The sequence below is a fragment of the Planococcus citri genome, chromosome 3 (genome assembly GCF_950023065.1).
Source record: "Planococcus citri chromosome 3, ihPlaCitr1.1, whole genome shotgun sequence".
NCBI classification, from domain to species: Eukaryota; Metazoa; Arthropoda; class Insecta; order Hemiptera; family Pseudococcidae; genus Planococcus; species Planococcus citri.
Window position 1 is genome coordinate 41,031,722 of NC_088679.1, and position 22,179 is coordinate 41,053,900.

The window sequence follows — 22,179 nt, forward strand, 5'->3', positions numbered from 1 at the left end:
TTTTGATTTGCTAAAAATTTCATTAAATTTACAATTTTTAAGCTCCAAACACCTTTTTAACTTTAGAGTAAGAAAAAAAATGATCATAACAAAATTTGTTTTTTTTACGTAGTAGTTATTCATTTCCGCATTTATTTTTTTCATTGCGATTTTTCGAATTTGAAAATCATTTATAGCCCCTTCAACTTGTAACAAAATGGTTAGGTACGTACGTTTTATGGACTGGGTAGGTATACCTTTTTTCAGTAGGGCATGAAGTCTTCTTCAAGACGTGATTGATATAAGTAGGTAGGTAAGGTACCTAATATCTATGTTAAAACGTTGTGAGGATGTCTCCACCAGTATGTAGTTTTGCCTCTTGTGCAGAAGGGTTAAGAGGTATATATATTTTTTTGAAATAAGGTTAGGTATTTGAAAAAGCTCTTCGCGTTTCATGCTTCATACGAGTATATTGGTATATTATGTATAATTTAAAATTTGCTATAAATTTTCAAAAGACGTTTCTTGGATCAAATTTTTTTGTCTAGGACTGAAGAATTCAAAAATACTGAAAGCTTCAACAAGAAAATCCGTTGTATGTATTTGTACTCAAGGTAAATTTTTTAAAAATTCCAAAATGCTGCTAGAGCCTCCAAAACGGTTCAAAACCACCGCCAGTCGACTCAGCACGTTTGCAATTAGAGTACAGTGTGAATTTTAGCTTACCTTTCGTTTTGTGAAATTAAGTAGAAATTTTGAGTTCCAAAAATCTGCTGGAGGAGCCAAAGGTGCTCAAAAAGGCTGGAAACCGTTTCCAATCTATATTTAACAGGCCTTAAATAGGGTAAAAACCAAATTTCAGCTTTCTAGAATAATTTCAAATTTGGTAAAATTTTGATTTTTTTTCATAGTAGGCCCAAAGATTTTCAAAAATTTACCAAAGGCCGAGAAATGCACATTATAGCACCTAACATTTTGGCGGATGGTATTATTTTTGCGTGCTTTTTTGATCTAGCTTTGTCCGGTTCAAAAAATTGTCTGCCAGGTGGAATACCTTCCTCGTAAGATAATTTAATTGTAACGTTTTAAAAAAATAATGCCAAATCTTGACTCATTTGTAGGTAGCTACCTATTTGTAATTTTAGGAAAAATTGTTTCTGAATTTTTGAATGACTTTTAATCTCTTCCTATCTTCTTGAAATAATATTTTTTTCGAATATTTTCAAATTTTATTTTATTCATAATTTTACCAAACAAAAATATTATTAGGGGATCCATTAAACATTAATATGATGAAAAAATTTGGGTGGGATAGACCGGTAAATTAAACAGAATTTTTAAATTCGCATAAAATAACTTTATAAAAATGATAGAAACAAAATATGTAGGTACATTATGAATTCATTACGAAAGCTTGTACAGGTACATATACGAGTACTCAAGCAGTAATAAAATTAGAAATCGAGTCAATGGAGAGAATGCAACGCAATTATTCCAACTGGGTATCCATCAGAGAGATTATCGATTCACGACTGTGAAATCTCAAGTGCCCATTCCTTACGTCTGTCTGAAACATAAATTAGTTAATCCTGAATTTCAAAGCATGACACACACACGTTTTTTTTTCTTTTTAAATTACAACTTGAAGGAGTACATCCATTCCGAGAAAAATATTTTCAAGCGTACCTAATTGATTCATTTTCGTAATAAAACTACACATGTAGGTACTTCGAATTTGAGCTCTATACTTACGTACCTACCTATGCATATCAACTAAAGAGAAAACACTTGAAAAACAAATAATATATTACCTGCCTAGGTATAAATATTTGTTCCAATCTACAAACGTGTTCTTCATAGCTCTGCCCACGTCTTTCAGGAACCGAAAATCAAGAGAAAAAGAACAGAAAAATGAAACTATTCGCATTTTTCTTGTTCTGTTTATTTTGCAAGAGTTTTGCAGCAGATTTAGACAGAAGTTGGTGGAAGCATACGATAATTTATGAAATACTTCCGTTTTCGTTTAAAGACAGCGATGGAGATGGACGTGGCGATATCAAAGGTAGGTATCTATAAGACATAATATTACCTACTATAAAATGTATATGTAAATTACACTCATCAGAGGAATAATCCTTACCTAATGAACTTAACACACCTACATATTTTTTTAAAATAGGTATTACGTCAAAATTAGACCACTTTGTTGATCTTGGCATAGAAACAATCCATCTTACTCCAGTATATGAAACATCAATGCGAGATATGGGATACGATATTACTGATTATTATAAGATTGATCAGAGATACGGTACCATGGAGGACTTTGACGAATTAATGGCTGAAATGAAAAAAAGAGGTACCTCTAAATTGTAAAAATACCCATTCACGTATGTAGCTAGGCCTACTATAATAAATTGAATTTCATTTCATTTCAGGTTTGAAACTAATATTAGATTTAGTAATTAATCACTGTGGTTACAAAAATGAATGGTTTTTAAAATCTATTGACAAAATCGACCCCTACACGGATTATTACGTTTGGAAAGATGCCAAAGAAATAATTAACGGCACACCGACACCTCCCAACAAATGGGTAAGTCGCAGATACCTATTTATATTTAAGTGTAATCCGCAGTTATTAAAACTCTGCGTAAATAATTCTTCGCAGAGAAATATTTTCCATTACTACGATGGTTCTGCTTGGGAATGGAATGAAAAACGTCAGCAATTCTATCTTCATCAGTTTCTCCCAGAACAGCCAGATTTTAATTTAGGCAACGAAAATGTAAAAAAGGAACTGAAAGTAAGATTTCCTACGTGATTTTTTTATACGTACTTAACATAAGTTATATTACTTTGCATATCATTGAAAGTAGACTACTGTAGACCCATCTATATGTACAGGGTGCCCAGAAATATCGAGCACCCCTAAAAAAGTTTTCTACTAAATACTTTGGTTGGTCACAGTGAATGATAATAATGATAGCACATGATTGGTTGTTGGACTGGAGAGATAACATTCCACCAATCATATTCATCTATTTCACGTTGCCAACCTATATTTTTAATGAAAAACTTTCTTTGGGTGCTCGATATTTCTGGGCACCCTGTACCAACTTCGTGGGTATAGGTACCTATTTGTATTACCTATTTCAGAAAATCATTACGTTCTGGTTGGATAAAGGTGTAGCTGGATTTAGGCTTGATGCTGCTCCCCATTTCTTTGAAGATAAAGAATTTAGAGACGACAGTTACGACAGACAAAAAGACCAACCAGAAACGATGGAATTTATCCACGAATTCAGATTGTTTTTAGACGATTACAGTGTTAAACAAGGAGGATTTGAAAGGTAGACATTGAAATAGGTACCTACTCAATGATTACGATTTCATGGTATCATTTGATTCTAATTTCATTCTTTTTAAATCACATAGAATCTATGTAGCGGAAGCACGTGGTGATCTTGCAATTGCTGCAAAGTATTACGGTACTAAAGAGTATCCGTTGACTCATTTCCCGTATGGTTTCATTTTGGAATTTATTGATCAGCCCATGCGCGCTTTTTGGTTTTACTGGTACATTTACGTATGGATGTCGTATTTACAGGATGGCGATGTATCAGCTTGGATGGTATGTATTGTACATATTACATACATACATGCACACCTTTGTATATAATTCAAATTCAATCAAAATGCAAAGTTGAATAGCATTTTGATTGGCGACAATATAAGAAAAAACATGTTTTGTGATTTTTATTGATACTCAGTCACAAGATCATGATGGTAGCAGAGTTGGGTCTCGGGTGGTTCCAGAGTATTCGGACATCGTTACAATGCTATCAATGATGCTACCTGGAACAGTGGGTGTATATTACGGACAAGAGATCGGCATGTTAAATGGTTTCATCACACCTGAACAAATTAGAGATTACTCCGGTAATGATGGACGAGATCCTGTCAGACTTTTAATGCAGTGGGACAATAGTACAAGTGCTGGTAAGTTAGGTACTTATTTGAAATATGTAGGTAAATCTCATTTCTTGCCAAATCTTATAGTATAGGTACTTAAGGTAGTGTTGTGTATAAGTCAAATGTAAGACATGTATGTATTAGCCCTAAAGCATTAAGTTCAGTATCCTACATCTCAACTTTTGAAAAAATGGTACAATGTGCCAACGTTGGGCTGTTCTTTATTTCAGGATTTTCTACCAATGCCACAACATTTCTGCCATCAAATTCAGATTACTTCATAAGAAATGTCGAGTTTCAAAAAAAAGATGAATTCAGTCAATATAACATGTTTAAAGATCTGTCAGCACTTAGAAAAACAGACACTTTAAAAGTTGGACAATTCAACCATTTGCCCTATTATCATGAAGACATCTACATGTTACAAAGGTTTTGATCCTCCCAAACTTATATTTATTTACCTATATACCTACCTGCTGATGTTTTATAAAAAAAAATCGCTTCGCCTCTGACACGTAATTTATTTTTTTATTAAAGAATGCATGAAGGACACGAAGTAGTTCTGGTCATCAACCCTGCTCAATCCCTTATACATGTAAATTTAACTCGACTAATGCGTAACCCACCAAATCCAGTTTCAGTAGTGACTGCTAGTACAAATGCTGGATATGGCAGAGGGTAAGTGAAAGCTTGATACCTAATCTGCTCATATGGCCATACCGAAGGGGATCAGGAGAATCCCCCCCCCCCAGGCGTCCGAAAAATGGAAGAAGTTGGCGAATTGGCGATTATCACTCGTCAGTTGGCAAGAAAGTCCTAATTGGAGAAATGAAAATTCTGAAAATTTCAACTTGAATTCCAACACGAATGTGTTGCCAACTGGATTTTAAAAAATCTACCAACTGGAAAAATTCGAAGATTTTTCCAATAATTTTTTAGAACTTGAATTACACATTTTTCAGAGCTTTTGCCCTCGCTTCGCTCAAGCCAAATAAAAACCTCATTGTTCAAAGTTTGAATCGGAAAAATAAATTCTTACCCGCATAGGGAAACTTTTTTTTTACTTCTCAAAACATGAATTTTTAAAAGCTTTTGGCCTCACTTGGCTTGGCTTCGTTTGCTTTTCTTCTTCAGGTTTAAGCCTTTTTTAAAAATCATCATTCAAATTTTAAGATTGTGAAGCAAAAATAATCATCTCCTTCTTCACACAAAAACATGGTTTTTATACCTCTTGAAATACTAATTTTCGAGAGCTTTTGCCTTTTATTTTCAATTTTGATTTTTTTTAAAAATATGTATATCATTCAAATTCAAAAAGTTTGAAACAAAATAATAAACTTTTTATGTTGCTCGTCACACGAAAAAACACCTTTTTTATACATCTTGAAGTACTGATGTTCAAGAGCTTTTTGCCCTAGCTTCGCCAAGGCTAATATTTTCGACATCGCGCTTGCTTAAAAAAAGCCTTGGGATGTTTGAAGACAATGGGAAAGTGAAAAATTTGAATATAAAATTCCGCCTCGTCCATTCCCTCCTTAAAAATCCCCCCTTTGATTCAAAAATGTCCTGCTAAAAGTCCTTCTTTTAAAAAATTTAGTTGGAAATTTCAAGGCAAAAAATGTTACCAGTTGGCATTTTCATGCCCCCCCCCCCCCCCCTAAAGAACCACTTCGGTATGGCCTTGTCTGTTCATATGTACATAGGTATACACCAGTACTTATTGATAAATTGATAATAATTCTGTTCACATATACGTTTTCAGATTAACTTTAGATCATCAGTCACTAGATAAATTCAAGTTTCTGCCTTTATCTGCTGTTGTATTTGAGACTAAGCGACCCAAAAATGAGAAAAAATCTGAGGAGGATGGCGATTTATGAAAAACAGAAGAAGATTAGTCGCCAGCTTGGGGAAATAGACAAGAGAAACTGGATCTGAAATACATCAGTAGCACAATAGTAAAATTATTTTTGCGAGTTTTCACCGTCGTGGCGCAATTTATCTGATGACTTAATTACGAGTATACATAGGTACGTAACTCGGTTCATGGACTGTCACTCTCATTTGTTAGGTAATCTATTTACTTTTTTAGTACGTAGGTATTGTTACCCAAATACACATGTTTTCTCAATTCTTTTATGCGTATATTTTTTCTGTCAGACATTGCAATAGTACATAGAATGAACTCGAACACATTTTATAGAAAAATAAAAAGAGATAAGTGCAACTGAAAATTTTGAATATAATGTTGAAACATGAACAAATTCAATTTTTTGACGGTTCAACTTCATACTTCATTTTTTGAAGTAGGTACCCACCTATTATTTTCCACTGCAAGTGCTGCAACTTTCAACATTCAAAATTGAGTCAAAAAAAGACAGATACCTTGTTCATTTAAGGCGAACTGTTCAATTGAATGAAATTGGTCACATTTTACTTTACATGTGATTTGACGAGACATTTGTGAAAAAAAAGTATGATAAAATATCTACGTCACTGCGACTGAAAATATTTGGAGTAAATATATTCGCATAGTTGAAAATTTAAAGAAAAATGATGTGGTACAAGTTTTTAAAATATTTTCTAAGACCAGAGTAATCAGTTCATCTCAACAAACATAAAATATTGTTCTTTTGACAACATCATTCACCTTCAAAATTGAAAATGCCAAAAATAGAGAACAATGAAAAATCATCTTTGAAAAAATGAAGAAGAAACGTAAATAAAACTGCAACTGCAGAGACGGTTTGAAGTCATGCTATTAGGAGGAGTGTATCACGCCATTTTGCCGACAAAAAAATTGAAAAGATATTGAATCTGTTCAGAGAAAATGAAAAATTTGTATTTTTCATGTGCTTTAAGATTAAGTATGAGTACCTATTTCTAGAATTTTTCTGTTCAGTTTTCATAATACATAGGTACTTACTTATTTCGTAAAATTTTTGAAAGCAGCATATTAAATGGCCCGAGCGAAGCGAGGGCAACATTTTTGGAAAACTTGTGATTTGAAAAAAAAAACAACAACAATTTTAATGTGAAAATTTGGGTTTTCTGATCTCGACTTTTTTCAAATTTTCTGGTCTCAACATTTTACAAATTCAATCATAGGTTTCTTGAAACTGTAACTGTGTAGAATGTAGAACCGAATTAGCCTGAGCGAAGCGAAGAAAAAATTTGGAAAACTTGGGATTTGAAAAGTGAAACAACATCAATTTTAATGTAAGAATTCGATCTTTCTGATCACAAATTTTTAAAAATTTTATTAATGATTTCTTGAAATTTTGAGTTCGGAGAAGAGAACCACATTGACCCGAGCGAAGCGAGAGCTAAAGTTTTCAAAAATTGGAATTTTTCAAGAAGCAAAACAGCAGTAATTCTGATCTGAAAAACCAGTTTTCCACATCTGACATTTTTAGAAGTTTGAATAAAAATATTTTCCCAGCACAATTATGAATGATATGAGAAATAGATAATCATTTAGCCCGCGCGAAGCCAGGGCAAAAGATTTTTAAAAAAATAAGAATTTTGAGAATAGATCGCTGATTTTGTCGGCAAATTAACGATTTCGCCACCAAAACGACGGTTTTTTTTCTAGTTTTTCGCGAATTTTCTCCTATTTGCCGACATTTTCCGACAGTTTACCATATTGCCATTTTTGCCGACGATTCTGAATACACCATACAGACCGTCCCTGACTGCAAGAAACTCGAAAACTGCTCTTTATTTCCTCGGAGAAATTGGATGTATGTATGGTAGCCTAATCAGACGTACATATAGGTAATTATTGTATTGGAACTACTCGACTACAACGCATAAGTTTTTATCAAATAGTGTATACCTACCATTTAAATACGATCAAGATAGTATAAATGACAGCTTTTGGATGGAATAGTTGAACACCTCAAAAGTGATTTTTGGAAGATTTCAAATTACAAAAAAAATTTGAAAACAGATACCAACTACCTACTTAAGCATATCTACCGTGTTAAAAATGATGACATCAAACTTTGTACATAATATGTAATTTAAAATTGCTGTATAAATTTTCCAAAGATGTTTCCTGGATCAAATGTTTTTGTTTAAGACTGAAGAATTCAAAAATACTGAAAGCTGCAACAAGAAAATTCCTTGTACATATTTGCATTTAAGGTAAATTTTTTAAAAAACTACAAAATGCTGCGATATAGAGCCTCCAAAACGGTTCAAAATCATTCGTTTTGTGAAATTAAGTTGAAATTTTGAGTTCTAAAAATCTGCTGGAGGCGCCAGAGGTGCTCAACGCGGCTGGAAACCATTTCCAATCTATTTAGCGGGGCTTTCTAGGTTAATTTGGTACAACATTGATTTTTTTTCTATGCATTAAGTTGAAAAATAATCGAAAATTTACCAAAGGCAGAGAAGTGCACTACAGCAGGCTGATGGTACTATTTTTGGGTGCTTTTTTGATCCAGCTTTGTCTGGTTCAAAAAAATTCATTATAACGTTTTAGAAAAATAATGCCAAATCTTGACTTAATTGTAGGTAGGTAACTACCTATTTGCAATTTTAGGAAAAATTGTTTTTGATTCTTTCAGTGGCTTTTAACCTCTTCCTTTCTTCTTCAAATAATATTTTTTTCAAATATTTTTAAATTTTATTCATAATTTTATCAAACAAAAATTTATTAGCGGATCCATTCAATATAAATGATTAAAAAATGTAGGTGGAATAGGTCGGTAAATTGAACAGAATTTTTTAATTCCCCAAAAACATATAAATGATAGAAAAAAATGCGTTATGAATTCATTAGGAAAGCTTATACAGGTATACATACTTACTCGAGCAGTAATAAAATTAGAAATCGGATCGATAGAGAAAATGCAACGCAATTCTTCATACTATCCATCAGAGAGATTATCGATTCACGACTGTGAAATCTTAAGTGCTCATTTCATACATCTGAACATGAATTAGGTAGTTAATCCTGAATTTTAAAGCATGACACCTACGCGGTGTTTTTTTTTTCTTTTTAAATAACAAGTTGACGGAGTACATATGTACATTCCGGGAAAAATATTTTCAAGCGTAATTGATTCATTTTCGTAATAAAATTACACCGGTAGGTACTTCGAATTTGAGCTCTATACTTACGTATACATATCAACTAAAGAGAAAACACTTGAAAAACAAATAATATATTACCTGCCTAGGTATAAATATTGTTCCAATCTACAAACGTGTTCTTCATAGTTCGGCCTGCGCCTTTCAGGAACCGAAAATCAAAAGACCAGGAAAATGAAACTATTCGCATTTTTCTTGTTCTGTTTATTTTGCAAGAGTTTTGCAGAATTAGACAGAAGTTGGTGGAAGCATACAATAATTTATGAAATACTTCCATTTTCGTTCAAGGACAGTGATGGAGATGGACGTGGCGATATTAAAGGTAGGTACTTAACAATAAGACATACTTTTACCATATATGTACATATCGTATGCAAATTACTCATCAGAAAAATAATCCGTAATGAACTTAACATACCTAAGTACATATTTTTTTAAAATAGGTATTACGTCAAAATTAGACCACTTAGTTGATCTTGGTATAGAAACTATCCATCTTACTCCAGTGTATGAAACATCGATGCGAGATATGGGATACGATATTACTGATTATTACAAGATTGATCAGAGATACGGTACCATGGATGACTTTGACGAATTAATGGCTGAAATGAAAAAAAGAGGTTAGTACCTAGCTAAATTGTAAAAATCACTCCCACGTAGGTAGGCCTACTAATAAATTGAATTTCATTTCAGGTTTGAAACTAATATTAGATTTGGTAATTAATCACAGTGGTTACAAAAATGAATGGTTTTTAAAATCTGTTGACAAAATCGACCCCTATACGGATTATTATGTTTGGAAAGATGCCAAAGAAATAATTAACGGTACACCGACACCTCCCAACAAATGGGTAAGTCGCAGATACCTACCTATATTTAAATGTAATCCACATAGGTATTAAAAACTATGCGTAAATAATACTTCGCAGAGAAATATTTTCCATTACTTCGATGGTTCTGCTTGGGAATGGAATGAAAAACGGCAGCAATTTTATCTTCATCAGTTTCTCCCAGAACAGCCAGATTTTGATTTAGGCAACGAAAATGTAAAAAACGAACTGAAAGTAAGTTTCTTTCATGATTTTTTTATACGATATACCTATACCATTTTGCAAATTATCGTAAGTACATAACAGGCTATACTAAAGTTATACCTTCTAACTCCGTGGGTATACCCATTTTTGTGTTACTTTTATTACAGAAAATCATTACGTTCTGGTTAGATAAAGGTGTAGCTGGATTTAGGCTTGATGCTGCTCCCCATTTCTTTGAAGATAAAGAATTTAGAGATGACAGTTACGACAGACAAAAAGACCAACCAGAAACTCTGGAATTTATCCACGAATTCAGATTGTTTTTAGATGATTACAGCGTTAAACATGGAGGGTTTGAAAGGTAGACATTGAATGAAATATAGGTACCTACCTATTCAATGATCGCGATTTAATGGTGTCATTTGATTCTAATTTCTTTCCTTCTGAATCACATAGAATCTATGTAGCGGAAGCACATAGTTCTCATGCAATTGCAGCACAATATTATGGTACTAAAGAGTATCCATTGACTCATTTCCCATATAGTTTCATTCTGGAATATATTGATCAGCCTATGGACGCTTTTTGGTTTTTCTGGTTCATTTATGGATGGATGTCTTATTTACCTGATGGCGAAGTGTCAGCTTGGATGGTATGTATTGTATGTACTTATATGTACAGCTAATATGTAGTTAGAGGTACTACCTACTACACCTTTGTAGATAATTCAAGTCCAATCAAAATGTATACTCAAATATCATTTTGAGTAACCGAAATATCAGCAAAAACATGTACCTACCTACGTGTCTTTGAATATTTTCCCAAATAGGTAACTTGCAATGAAGAGCCTCATATTGTGTTTTTTATTGATACTCAGACACAAGATCATGATGGTAAGAGAGTTGGGTCTCGAGTGGTTCCAGAGTACTCAGACATCGTTACAATGCTATCAATGATGCTACCTGGAACAGTGGGTGTATATTACGGACAAGAGATCGGCATGTTAAATGGTTTTATCACACCCGAACAAATCAGAGATTACTCTGGTAATGGTGGACGAGACCCAGCCAGACTTTTAATGCAGTGGGACAATAGTACAAGTGCTGGTAAGTTATAATAGGTATCTATTTGAAATTTATGTAAATCTCATTCCATTTCTAATTACCTACCTAAATGCCGACTCTTATATGTAATATGGTAGAACTTTTCAAAAAATGCTACAATGTGCCACTGCCAATGTTGTAATGTTCTTCATGAAATGAATCCGTGTTTTTTATTTCAGGATTTTCTACCAATGCAACAACATTTCTGCCATCAAATTCAGATTACTTCGTAAGAAATGTCGAGTTTCAAAAAAAAGACGAATTCAGTCAATATAACATGTTTAAAGATCTGTCAGCACTCAGAAAAACAGACACTTTAAAAGTTGGAAAATTTAGCCATTTCCCCTATTTTCATGAAGACATCTACATGTTACAAAGGTTTTTACTCTCCCTAACTTATATTTTTGTTTACCTACTGATGTTTTTTGAAAAATCGCTTTGCTCTGACACGTGATTTATTTCTCTTATTAAAGAATACACGAAGAACACGAAGTAGTTTTGGTCATCAACCCTGGTCAATCTCTTATACATGTAAATTTAACTCGACTAATGCGTAACCCACCAAATCCAGTTTCGGTAGTGACTGCTAGTACAAATGGTGGATATGGCAGAGGGTAAGTGAAAGCTTGATAATCTGCTTGTAGGTAGATGGGTATGCAGTATGCACCAGTACTTATTGATAAATTGATAATAATTCTGTTCACACATCCGTTTTCAGATTAACTTTAGATCATCCGTCACTAGATAAATTCAAATTTCTGCCTTTATCTGCTGTTGTATTTGAGACTAAGCGACCCAAAAATGAGAAAAAATCTGAGGCGGATGACGATTCATGAAAAACAGAAGAAGATTGGCCGCCAGCTTGGGGAAATAGACGAAATAAACTGGATCCGAAAAACATCAGTAACACAATAGTAAACTTATTTCTGCAAGTTTTCACAGTCGTTGCAGTTTATCTGATGTCTTAAACGTTCCTCGATTCATGGACTGTCATTTTCATTTGTTAATCTACCTATTTACTTTTTTAGTAGGTAGGTAGGTACTTACCTACTGTTTCATTAGCGGTGCGTTGCCGTTTTGGCATAATTATGCTGAATTTAGCATAGATCAAGTTCATTTAGCAATGAGATTTTCCGTGATGTTCGAATTTAGCATTTAGCATAATGGTTAGCATAATTCTTTTTCATACATTTTTATCCTAAAAGAAGTGAAAGTTGGCAAAAAACGGTGTGATAACAGCTAATTTTTAAACATAGACTGGTGAGGATTGGAAAGTTTTCTAGCATAATTATTTTTGCTTTCTGGCATACTTTAGCATAAATTTTTCTTCAATGTAACATTGAACAAAAATTTCATCTGGCAACACTGTTCATTTGGTATTGTTACTCAAATACAATGTTTTCTCCATTCTTTTATATATGTATTTTTTCTGTCAGGCATTTAGTAGAATGAACTCAAAAATATTTTTTAAAAATTAAAAAAAGGTGAGTGCAACTGAAAATTTTGAGTATAATGATGAAACATGAACAAATCAATTTTTTGACAGTACAATTTCATACTTAATTTTTTGAAATAGGTACCCAGCACCTACCTATTATTTTCCTCTGCAACTGCTGCACGTTTCATTATTCGAAATTGAGTCAAAAATGACAGATGCCCTGTTCATTTAAGGCGAACTGTTCAATTGAATAAAATTGGTCACATTTTACTTTTCATGTAATTTGACAAGACAGTAAAAAAAAAAAAAAACTATCTAATACATACTTACCTACATAAAATACATACGTCATTGCGACTGAAAATTATTTGGAGTAAATATATTCGCATAATTGAAAATTTATAGAAAAATGATGTGGTACAAGTTGTAGAAAGATTTTCCAAGACCATGATTAATCAGTTCATCTCAACAAACATAAAATATTCTTCATTTGACAACATCATTCACCTTCAAAATTGAAAGTGCAAAAAAAATAGAGAACAATGAAAAATCATCTTTGAAAAAATGAAGAAGAAACGTAGGTAAATAAAACTACAAGAAACTCGAAAACTGCTCTCTTCCTCGGAGAAATTGGATAGATTATGATAATTGGTAGCATATTTAGATGTACTTATGGCCATTGTATTCGAACTACCTGTCTACAACGCATAGGTTTTTATCAAATAATGTACCTACTATTCAAATTTTAACAAGATAGTAAAAATGACAGCTTTTGGTTGGAGTAGTTGAACACCTCAAAAATAATTTTTGACAGATTTCAAATTTCAAAAAAAATTTAAAAATAGACCTACCTATGTACTTAAGTATACCTACTATGTACAGGGTGCCCAGAAATATCGAGTACCCCTAAAGAAGTTTTCTACTAAAATACTTTGGTTGGTCACAGTGAATGATATAATAATGATAGCACATGATTAGTTGTTGGACTAGAGAGATAACATTCCACCAATCATATGCATCTATTTCACGTTGCCAACCTATATTTTTAATGAAAAACTTTCTTAGGGTACTCGATATTTCTGGGCACCCTGTATATTAAAAATGGTGATATTAAACTTACCTATATAATTGAAGCATGTGTTTCCAAAACGCACTAAGTCCAAAAAAATATTGATAAGAAATTCATGGTACATCTACATAAGTACATACATACTTAGTACAATTTGGAAACGTAGAAATGGCCCAAATTGGCTGAGTTTTTGATATGTTGTAGCCAAGACCATTTGGCATAACATATCAAAAAATCAGCCATTTTGGCAGGGATGAAAAGCCTTAAAATGAAACTTCGGCTTTTGGCTTTTAGCTTGAAATTTCAAAATTGAAACTTTTGGCTATAGCTTTCGGCTATCTCGATTTTTAAGGCTTGCTTTAGCCAAACTTTCAGCTTCCAATGGCTTTCCCTTATATTTTCAATTTAACAGCTTTCAACTATATTTCATTAAGCTTTTAGCTTTAAACTTTTGGCGTTAACCTTTTGACCTTAAACTTTTAGCTGATACACCATCAATTTACAAAAAAAAGGAATTAAAAATTAAATCAGGTGCTTTGATTTCATAATTGAGGAGCTTGGAATCAAAACTCACTTTTGACACCAAAAATCGATAAACGTTTTTTTGCGGATCCGGACACTTCTTCAATTTCTCTTTCACCCTACAGAATCCATTTTTCCGAATTCGGCCCCAGGTCTTCACAGTTTCGTTTTAAAAAGTGCCCTTGGAATCGAAACTCCAAGCTATAAAAAAAACCTGTATTTTCAAGGTCGCATGGCAGTCTACAAAGCCAAAATACTGATAGTGAAAATTGCGAAAATGGTCGTTTTGAATTTGGAAGTTGTGCAACTGATGAGATAAAAAATTGGAAGTATTGAGCGCTCAAAACTTTTAAAGCTCTCTGGAGGCGGAACAAAATACTCTACAGAAAAATGAAGTCGAAGAAAATTGTAGAGAATTAAATTTCCTTTCCAATCGACATAATGTCGTTAGTTTTTTTATAGGATGCTTAGTTTTCGATATATTTGCAAAAGAAAGTATCATTTTTGGAAAAATTCAGCGCTGAAAACTTTTAAAGGAAAATTGTCGAGAATTAAATTTCCAGTCGACATAATGTCGTTAGTTTTCTTCTAGGAGGCTTATTTTTCGATATATTTGCAGAAGAAAGTAAAATTACCCCACCTTGGAATCAAAACTCACTTTTGCCAAACTTGATAGCCATACCGCAACGATATAGCAACTTGAAAAAATATAATTTCTCATGGAATCCTATTTAGTAGTCTTACTCAAGAGCTCGACACACTTTGTGGCGTTTTTTTCATCAACGCACTTGGCGAAATAAGTTATTGTCGATTTTCTCGAAACTTTGCATGTCCGATGGCAAAAGTGAGTTTTGATTCCAAGCTCCTCAATTAATCAGTGATAGTGGAGAATATTCATTGCTAGAATTATTTTCTTTTTCTTTTTTTTTTCATTTCATTAAATCGCATTAAAATTAAATTGAATCAAACTTTTTCATTTTATTGTTTCTTCTGAATTTAGAGAATTCAATTCTGCAAAAAGTTTTTGAAAAAGCAAAAAAAATGAAACTTTTGGCTAGCTTTTGGCTTGGAAAAATGAAACTTGAAAACTTTCAGCTTTTGGCTCAGTGCGAAAATCTGATCGGCTTTCAGCTTTCGGCTTTAAGCTTTCGGCTAGCTTTTCATCCCTGCATTTTGGGCCGCAATTTCATGCTAGATGGCCTTGCAACCTCAGAATCTTTGAAAATGGACTTAGTGTGTATTGGAAGCACATGCTTCAATTTTAAATTGCTATAAATTTTCAAAAGACGTTTCCTGGATCAAATGTTTTTGTTTAAGACTAAAGAATTCAAAAATACTGAAAGCTTCAACAAGGGAATTTGTTGTATTTGCATTCAAAGTGAATTTTTAATTCGTTTTGTGAAATTGAGTTGAAATTTCGAGTACTAAAAATCTGCTGGAGGCGTCAGAGGTGCTCAAAGCCACCGCGCTGGAAACCGTTTCCAATCTATGTATGGGTCTTAAATAGGGTAAACCAAATTTCAGCTTTCTAGGGTAATTTGGTACATTTTTGATTTTTTTTTTCACTTTAGGCCGAAAGATTTTCGAAAATTTACCAAAGGCCGAGAAGTGCGCTTTAGCACCTAACATTTTGGCTCATGGTACTCCATACATATTATTTTTGCAAGCTTTTTTGATCTACGATAGCTTTGTCCAGTTCAAAAAATTTTCTGCCATGTGGAATACCTTCCTCATAAGATAATTGCATTATAACGTTTTAGAAAAATAATGTCAAATCTTGACCTAAGTAATTGTAGGTAGGTAGCTACCTGTTTGTAATTTAGGAAAAATTATTTCTGATTTTTTGAGTGGCTTTTAATCTCTTCCTTTCTTCTTCAAATAACATTTTTTTCGAATATTTTTATATTTTATTCATAATTTTATCAAACAAAAATATTACTAGGGAATGCACTAAACATATGATAAACAAATGTGGGTGCTATGGCCGGTAAATTGAACAGAATTTTTTAATTCGCATAAGATATAAATAAGATAGAAAAAAATGCATTATAAATTCATTACGAAAGCTTGTACAGGTACATACCTGCCTACTCAAGCAGTAATAAAATCTGAAATCAAAATGCAACGCAATTATTCCAACTATCCATCAGAGAGATTATCGGTTCACGACTGTGAAATCACAAAAATGTCCATTCTTACGTCTGAACATGAAATGGTTAATCCTGAGCTTTAAAGCATGACACCTACACCTTTTCTTTTCTTTTTAAATTACAACTTGACGGAGTACATCCATTCCAAGAAAAGTATTTACTCAAGCGTAATTGATTCATTTTCGTAATAAAATTACGCATGTAGGTAGGTAGGTACTCCGAATTTGAGCTCATTAGTTACGTACCTACGTATGCATATCAATATTATACTAAAGAGAAAACACTTGAAAACAAATAATATATTACCTGCCTAGATATAAATATTGTTCCAATCTACAAACGTGTTATTCATAGCTCGGCCTGCGTCTTTCAGGAACCGAAAATCAAAAGAACAGGAAAATGAAACTATTCGCATTTTTCTTGTTCTGTTTATTTTGCAAGAGTTTTGCAGAATTAGACAGAAGTTGGTGGAAGCATACGATAATTTATGAAATACTTCCATTTTCGTTCAAGGACAGCGATGGAGATGGACGTGGCGATATTAAAGGTAGGTACATTTAAGACATACTATTACTAGGTATACGTACATATATCGTATGAAAATTACTCATCAGAGGAATACTCCGTAATGAACTTAACATACCTACATATTTTCTTTAAACAGGTATTACGTCAAAATTAGACCACTTAGTTGATCTTGGCATAGAAACAATCCATCTTACTCCAGTGTATGAAACATCGATGCGAGATATGGGATACGATATTACTGATTATTACAAGATTGATCAGAGATACGGTACCATGGATGACTTTGACGAATTAACAGCTGAAATGAAAAAAAGAGGTTAGTACCTAGCTAAATTGTAAAAATCACTCCCACGTAGGTAGGCCTACTAATAAATTGAATTTCATTTCAGGTTTGAAACTAATATTAGATTTGGTAATTAATCACAGTGGTTACAAAAATGAATGGTTTTTAAAATCTGTTGACAAAATCGACCCCTATACGGATTATTATGTTTGGAAAGATGCCAAAGAAATAATTAACGGTACACCGACACCTCCCAACAAATGGGTAAGTCGCAGATACCTACTTATATTTAAATGTTAATCCACATAGGTATTAAAAACTATGCGTAAATAATTCTTCGCAGAGAAATATTTTCCATTACTTCGATGGTTCTGCTTGGGAATGGAATGAAAAACGGCAGCAATTTTATCTTCATCAGTTTCTCCCAGAACAGCCAGATTTTGATTTAGGCAACGAAAATGTAAAAAACGAACTGAAAGTAAGTTTCTTTCACTGATTTTTTTATACGAAAAAGTATATACCTACCTATTATCATTTTGCAAATTATCGTAAGTACATAATAGGCTATACTAAAGTTATACCTACTAACTCCGTGGGTATACCCATTTTTGTGTTACTTTTATTACAGAAAATCATTACGTTCTGGTTAGATAAAGGTGTAGCTGGATTTAGGCTTGATGCTGCTCCCCATTTCTTTGAAGATAAAGAATTTAGAGACGACAGTTACGACAGACAAAAAGACCAACCAGAAACTCTGGAATTTATCCACGAATTCAGATTGTTTTTAGACGATTACAGTGTTAAACATGGAGGATTTGAAAGGTAGACATTGAATGAAATAGGTACATACCTATTCAATGATTGCGGTTTAATGGTGTCATTTGATTCTAATTTCTTTCCTTCTGAATCACATAGAATCTATGTAGCGGAAGCACATAGTTCTCATGAAATTGCAGCAAAATATTACGGTACTAAAGAGTATCCATTGACTCATTTCCCGTATAGTTTCATTCTGGAAGATATTAAAGAACCTATGAACGCTTTTTGGTTTTTCTGGTTCATTTATGGATGGATGTCGTATTTACCTGATGGCGAAGTGTCAGCTTGGATGGTATGTATTGTACATACATAATATGTACCTATAGTAGGTAGTTATAGGTACTACGTAGGTAGTAGGTACTACACCTTTGCAGATAATTCAAGTTCAATCAAAATGTATATTTTGAATAGCATTTTGAGTGACCGCAAATATCAGCAAAAACATGTACGTGCCTTTGAATATTTCCCTAAATAACGTTTAATGAAGGGCCACATATTGTGTTTTTTATTGATACTCAGACACAAGATCATGATGGTAAGAGAGTTGGGTCTCGAGTGGTTCCAGAGTATTCAGACATCGTTACTATGCTATCAATGATGCTACCTGGAACAGTGGGCGTATATTATGGACAGGAGATCGGCATGTTAAATGGTTTCATCACACCCGAACAAGTCAGAGATTACTCAGGTAATGGTGGACGAGACCCTTCCAGACTTTTAATGCAGTGGGACAATAGTACAAGTGCTGGTAAGTTATAATAGGTACCTATTTGAAATTTATGTAAATCTCATTCCATTTCTAATTATGTACCTACCTAAATGCCAACTCTTATACGGTAGTGTTGTGTATAAGTAAGGTGCAAGACACCTAGACCAGACCTACAGCATCAAGTTACCTATACCTACATTTTAACTTTTCAAAAAATGCTACAATGTGCCAATAACGTTGGGCAGTTCTTCATGAAATGAATCCGTGTTCTTTCGTATTTCAGGATTTTCTTCCAATGCAACAACATTTCTGCCATCAAATTCAGATTACTTCGTTAGAAATGTCGAGTTTCAAAAAAAAGAAGAATTCAGTCAATATAACATGTTTAAAGATCTGTCAGCACTTAGAAAAACAGACACTTTGAAAGTTGGACGATTTGACCACTTCCCCTTTTATGAAGAAGACATCTACATGTTACAAAGGTTTTTACTCTCCCTAATTTATATTTAAGACCGATGTTTTCTAAAAAAAATCGCTTCGCTCTGACACGTAATTTATTTATTTTATTAAAGGACACATGAAGAACACGAAGTAGTTTTGGTCATCAACCCTGTTCAATCTCTTTTACATGTAAATATAACTCGACTAATGCGTAACCCACCAAATCCAGTTTCGGTAGTGACTGCTAGTACAAATGCTGGATATACCAGAGGGTAAGTGAAAGCTTGATAATCTGCTCGTAGGTAGATGGGTATGCAGTATGCACCAGTACTTATTGATAAATTGATAATAATTCTGTTCACACATCCGTTTTCAGATTAACTTTAGATCATCAATCACTAGATGAATTCAAGTTTCTGCCTTTATCTGCTGTTGTATTTGAGACTAAGCGACCCAAAAATGAGAAAAAATCTGAGGCGGATGACGATTCATGAAAAACAGAAGACGATTGGTCTCCAGCTTGGGGAAATAGACGAAATAAACTGGATCTGAAATACATCAGTAGCACAATAGTAAAATTATTTTTGCGAGTTTTCACCGTCGTTGCAGTTTATCTGATGTCTTATACGTTCCTCTATTCGTGGGCTGTCACTATCATTTGTTAATCTACCTATTTACTTTTTTAGTAGGTACTTATCTACTGTTTCATTAGCAGTGTTGCCATTTTGGCATAATTATGCTAAATTTAGCATCTAGATCAAGTACATACATTTAGCAATGAAATTTTCCATGATTTTCGAATTTAGTATTTAGCATAATAGTTAGCATAATTCTTTTTCATTATCCTAAAGAAAGTGAAAGTTGGCAAAAAAACGGCGTGATAACAGCTAATTTTTAAACATAGACTGGTAAGGTTTGGAAAATTTTCTAGCATAATTATTTTTGCTTTCTGGCATAATTTAGCATAAATTTTTCTTCAATGTAGCATTGAACAAAAATTTCATCTGGCAACACTGTTCATTAGGTATTGTTACCCGAATACAATGTTTTCTCCATTCTATTATATATTTTTTCTGTCAGGCATTTCAATAGCAGAATGAACTCGATCACATTTTTAAAAAATTAAAAAAGGATGAGTGCAACTGAAAATGTTGAGTGTAGGTATAATGTTGAAACATGAACAAAACAATTTTTTGACAATTCAACTTCATACTTCATTTTTTGAAATAGGTACCTACCTACCTACCTATTATTTTCCACTGCAACTGCTGCAACTTTCAACATTCAAAATTGAGTTAAAAAAGACAGATAGGTACCTTGTTCATTTAAGCCGAACTGTTCAATTGAATGAAATTGGTCACATTTTACTTTACATGTGATTTGACGAGACATTTGTGTGGTACGAGTTTTGAAAATATTTTCTAAGACCAGATTAATCAGTTCATCTCAACAAACATAAAATATTGTTCATTTGACAACATCATTCACCTTCAAAATCAAAAGGGCTAAAAGAATAGAGAACAATGAAAAATCATCTTTGAAAAAATGAAGAAGAAACGTACATAAAACTGCAAGAAACTCGAAAACTGCTCTTTCCTCGGAGAAATTGGATGTACGGTAGCCTATTTAGATGTACCTATACAGGCAATTGTATTGGAACTACCCGACTATAACGCATAAGTTTTTATCAAATAATGTACTCGTACCTACCATTCAAATTTTAACAAGATAGTAAAATGACAGCTTCTGGATGGAGTAGTTGAACACCTCAAAAGTGATTTTTGACAAATATCAAATTTCAAAAAAAAATTAAAAATAGATAGGTACCAACTACCTATTTAAGCATATTTACTATGTTGAAAATGGTGACACATAATTTAAAATTGCTACATAAATTTTCCAAGGACAGACGTATCCTGGATCAAATGTTTTTGTTTAAGACTGAAGAATTCAAAAATACTGAAAGCTTCAACAAGAAAATTCGTTGTATTTGCATTCAAGGTAAATTTTTAAAAACATATTCCAAAATGCTGCTAAAGCCTCCAAAACGGTTCAAAACCATTCGTTTTATGAAATTAAGTTGTAATTTTGAGTTCTAAAAATCTACTGGAGGCGCCAGAAGTGCTCAAAGTGGCTGGAAATCGGTTCCAATCTATTTAGCGGGTCTTAAATAAGGTAAACTGAATTTCAGATTTCTAGGTTAATTTGGTACAATTTTGATTTTTTTCCACATTTGGCCGAAAGATTTTAGATAATTTACCAAAGGCAGAGAAATGCACTTCAGCAGGCTGATGGTACTATTTTTGCGTGCTTTTTTGATCTAGCTTTGTCTGGTTCAAAAAATTGTCTGCCAGGTGGAATACCTTCTTCGTAAGATAATTTCATTATAACGTTTTAGAAAAGTAATGCCAAATCTTGATTTAATTGTAGGTAGGTAGCTACCTATTTGCAATTTTATAGGAAAAATTGTTTCTGAATTTTTGAATGACTTTTAATCTCTTCCTATCTTCTTGAAATAATATTTTTTTCGAATATTTTCAAATTTTATTCATAATTTTACCAAACAAAAATATTATTAGGGAACCCATTAAAAATAATAATATGATAAAAAAAATGTGGGTGGGATAGACCGGTAAATTAAACAGAATTTTTAAATTTGGATAAAATAACTTTATAAAAATGATAGAAAAAAATGCATATGAATTCATTAGGAAAGCTTGTACAGGTACATACTCAAGCAGTAATAAAATTAGAAATCGGATCGATAGACAAAATGCAACGCAATTATTATAAGTCTCAAGTGTCCATTCCTGATTCTTCACATCTGAACATGAATCAGTTGAACCGGAATTTTAAAGCATGACACCTACGCGGTTTTTTTTCTTTTTAAATAACAAGTTGACGGAGTACATTCATTCCGGGAAAAATATTTTCAAGGGTAATTGATTCATTTTCGTAATAAAATTACCCATGTATAGGTACTTCGAATTTGAGCTCTATAGTTACGTATGCGTATCAAATAAAGA

General features: G+C 32.9%; 3 protein-coding genes across 3 annotated transcripts; all 3 read left to right on the forward strand.

Moving 5' to 3' along the window:
* The first annotated feature begins 1,696 nt into the window (after nucleotides 1-1,696).
* On the forward strand, nucleotides 1,697-6,088 carry LOC135841245 (maltase 2-like). Its single transcript, XM_065358106.1, has 10 exons — nucleotides 1,697-2,041; nucleotides 2,159-2,338; nucleotides 2,418-2,575; nucleotides 2,651-2,785; nucleotides 3,139-3,332; nucleotides 3,418-3,613; nucleotides 3,753-3,981; nucleotides 4,185-4,383; nucleotides 4,492-4,632; nucleotides 5,717-6,088. Exons 1-10 carry the CDS (start codon nucleotides 1,891-1,893, stop codon nucleotides 5,832-5,834), a joined length of 1,701 nt encoding a protein of 566 aa, XP_065214178.1. The 5' UTR covers nucleotides 1,697-1,890; the 3' UTR covers nucleotides 5,835-6,088.
* Nucleotides 6,089-9,066: 2,978 nt separating this feature from the next.
* Nucleotides 9,067-12,611, forward strand: LOC135840111 (maltase 2-like). The gene is made up of 10 exons (XM_065356460.1): nucleotides 9,067-9,376; nucleotides 9,498-9,677; nucleotides 9,751-9,908; nucleotides 9,987-10,121; nucleotides 10,259-10,452; nucleotides 10,548-10,743; nucleotides 10,969-11,197; nucleotides 11,374-11,572; nucleotides 11,668-11,808; nucleotides 11,913-12,611. Exons 1-10 carry the CDS (start codon nucleotides 9,229-9,231, stop codon nucleotides 12,028-12,030), a joined length of 1,698 nt encoding a protein of 565 aa, XP_065212532.1. The 5' UTR covers nucleotides 9,067-9,228; the 3' UTR covers nucleotides 12,031-12,611.
* Nucleotides 12,612-16,728: 4,117 nt separating this feature from the next.
* Nucleotides 16,729-20,186, forward strand: LOC135841425 (maltase 2-like). Its single transcript, XM_065358372.1, has 10 exons — nucleotides 16,729-16,920; nucleotides 17,038-17,217; nucleotides 17,291-17,448; nucleotides 17,528-17,662; nucleotides 17,813-18,006; nucleotides 18,100-18,295; nucleotides 18,523-18,751; nucleotides 18,996-19,194; nucleotides 19,285-19,425; nucleotides 19,530-20,186. Exons 1-10 carry the CDS (start codon nucleotides 16,773-16,775, stop codon nucleotides 19,645-19,647), a joined length of 1,698 nt encoding a protein of 565 aa, XP_065214444.1. The 5' UTR covers nucleotides 16,729-16,772; the 3' UTR covers nucleotides 19,648-20,186.
* Nucleotides 20,187-22,179: the final 1,993 nt, after the last annotated feature.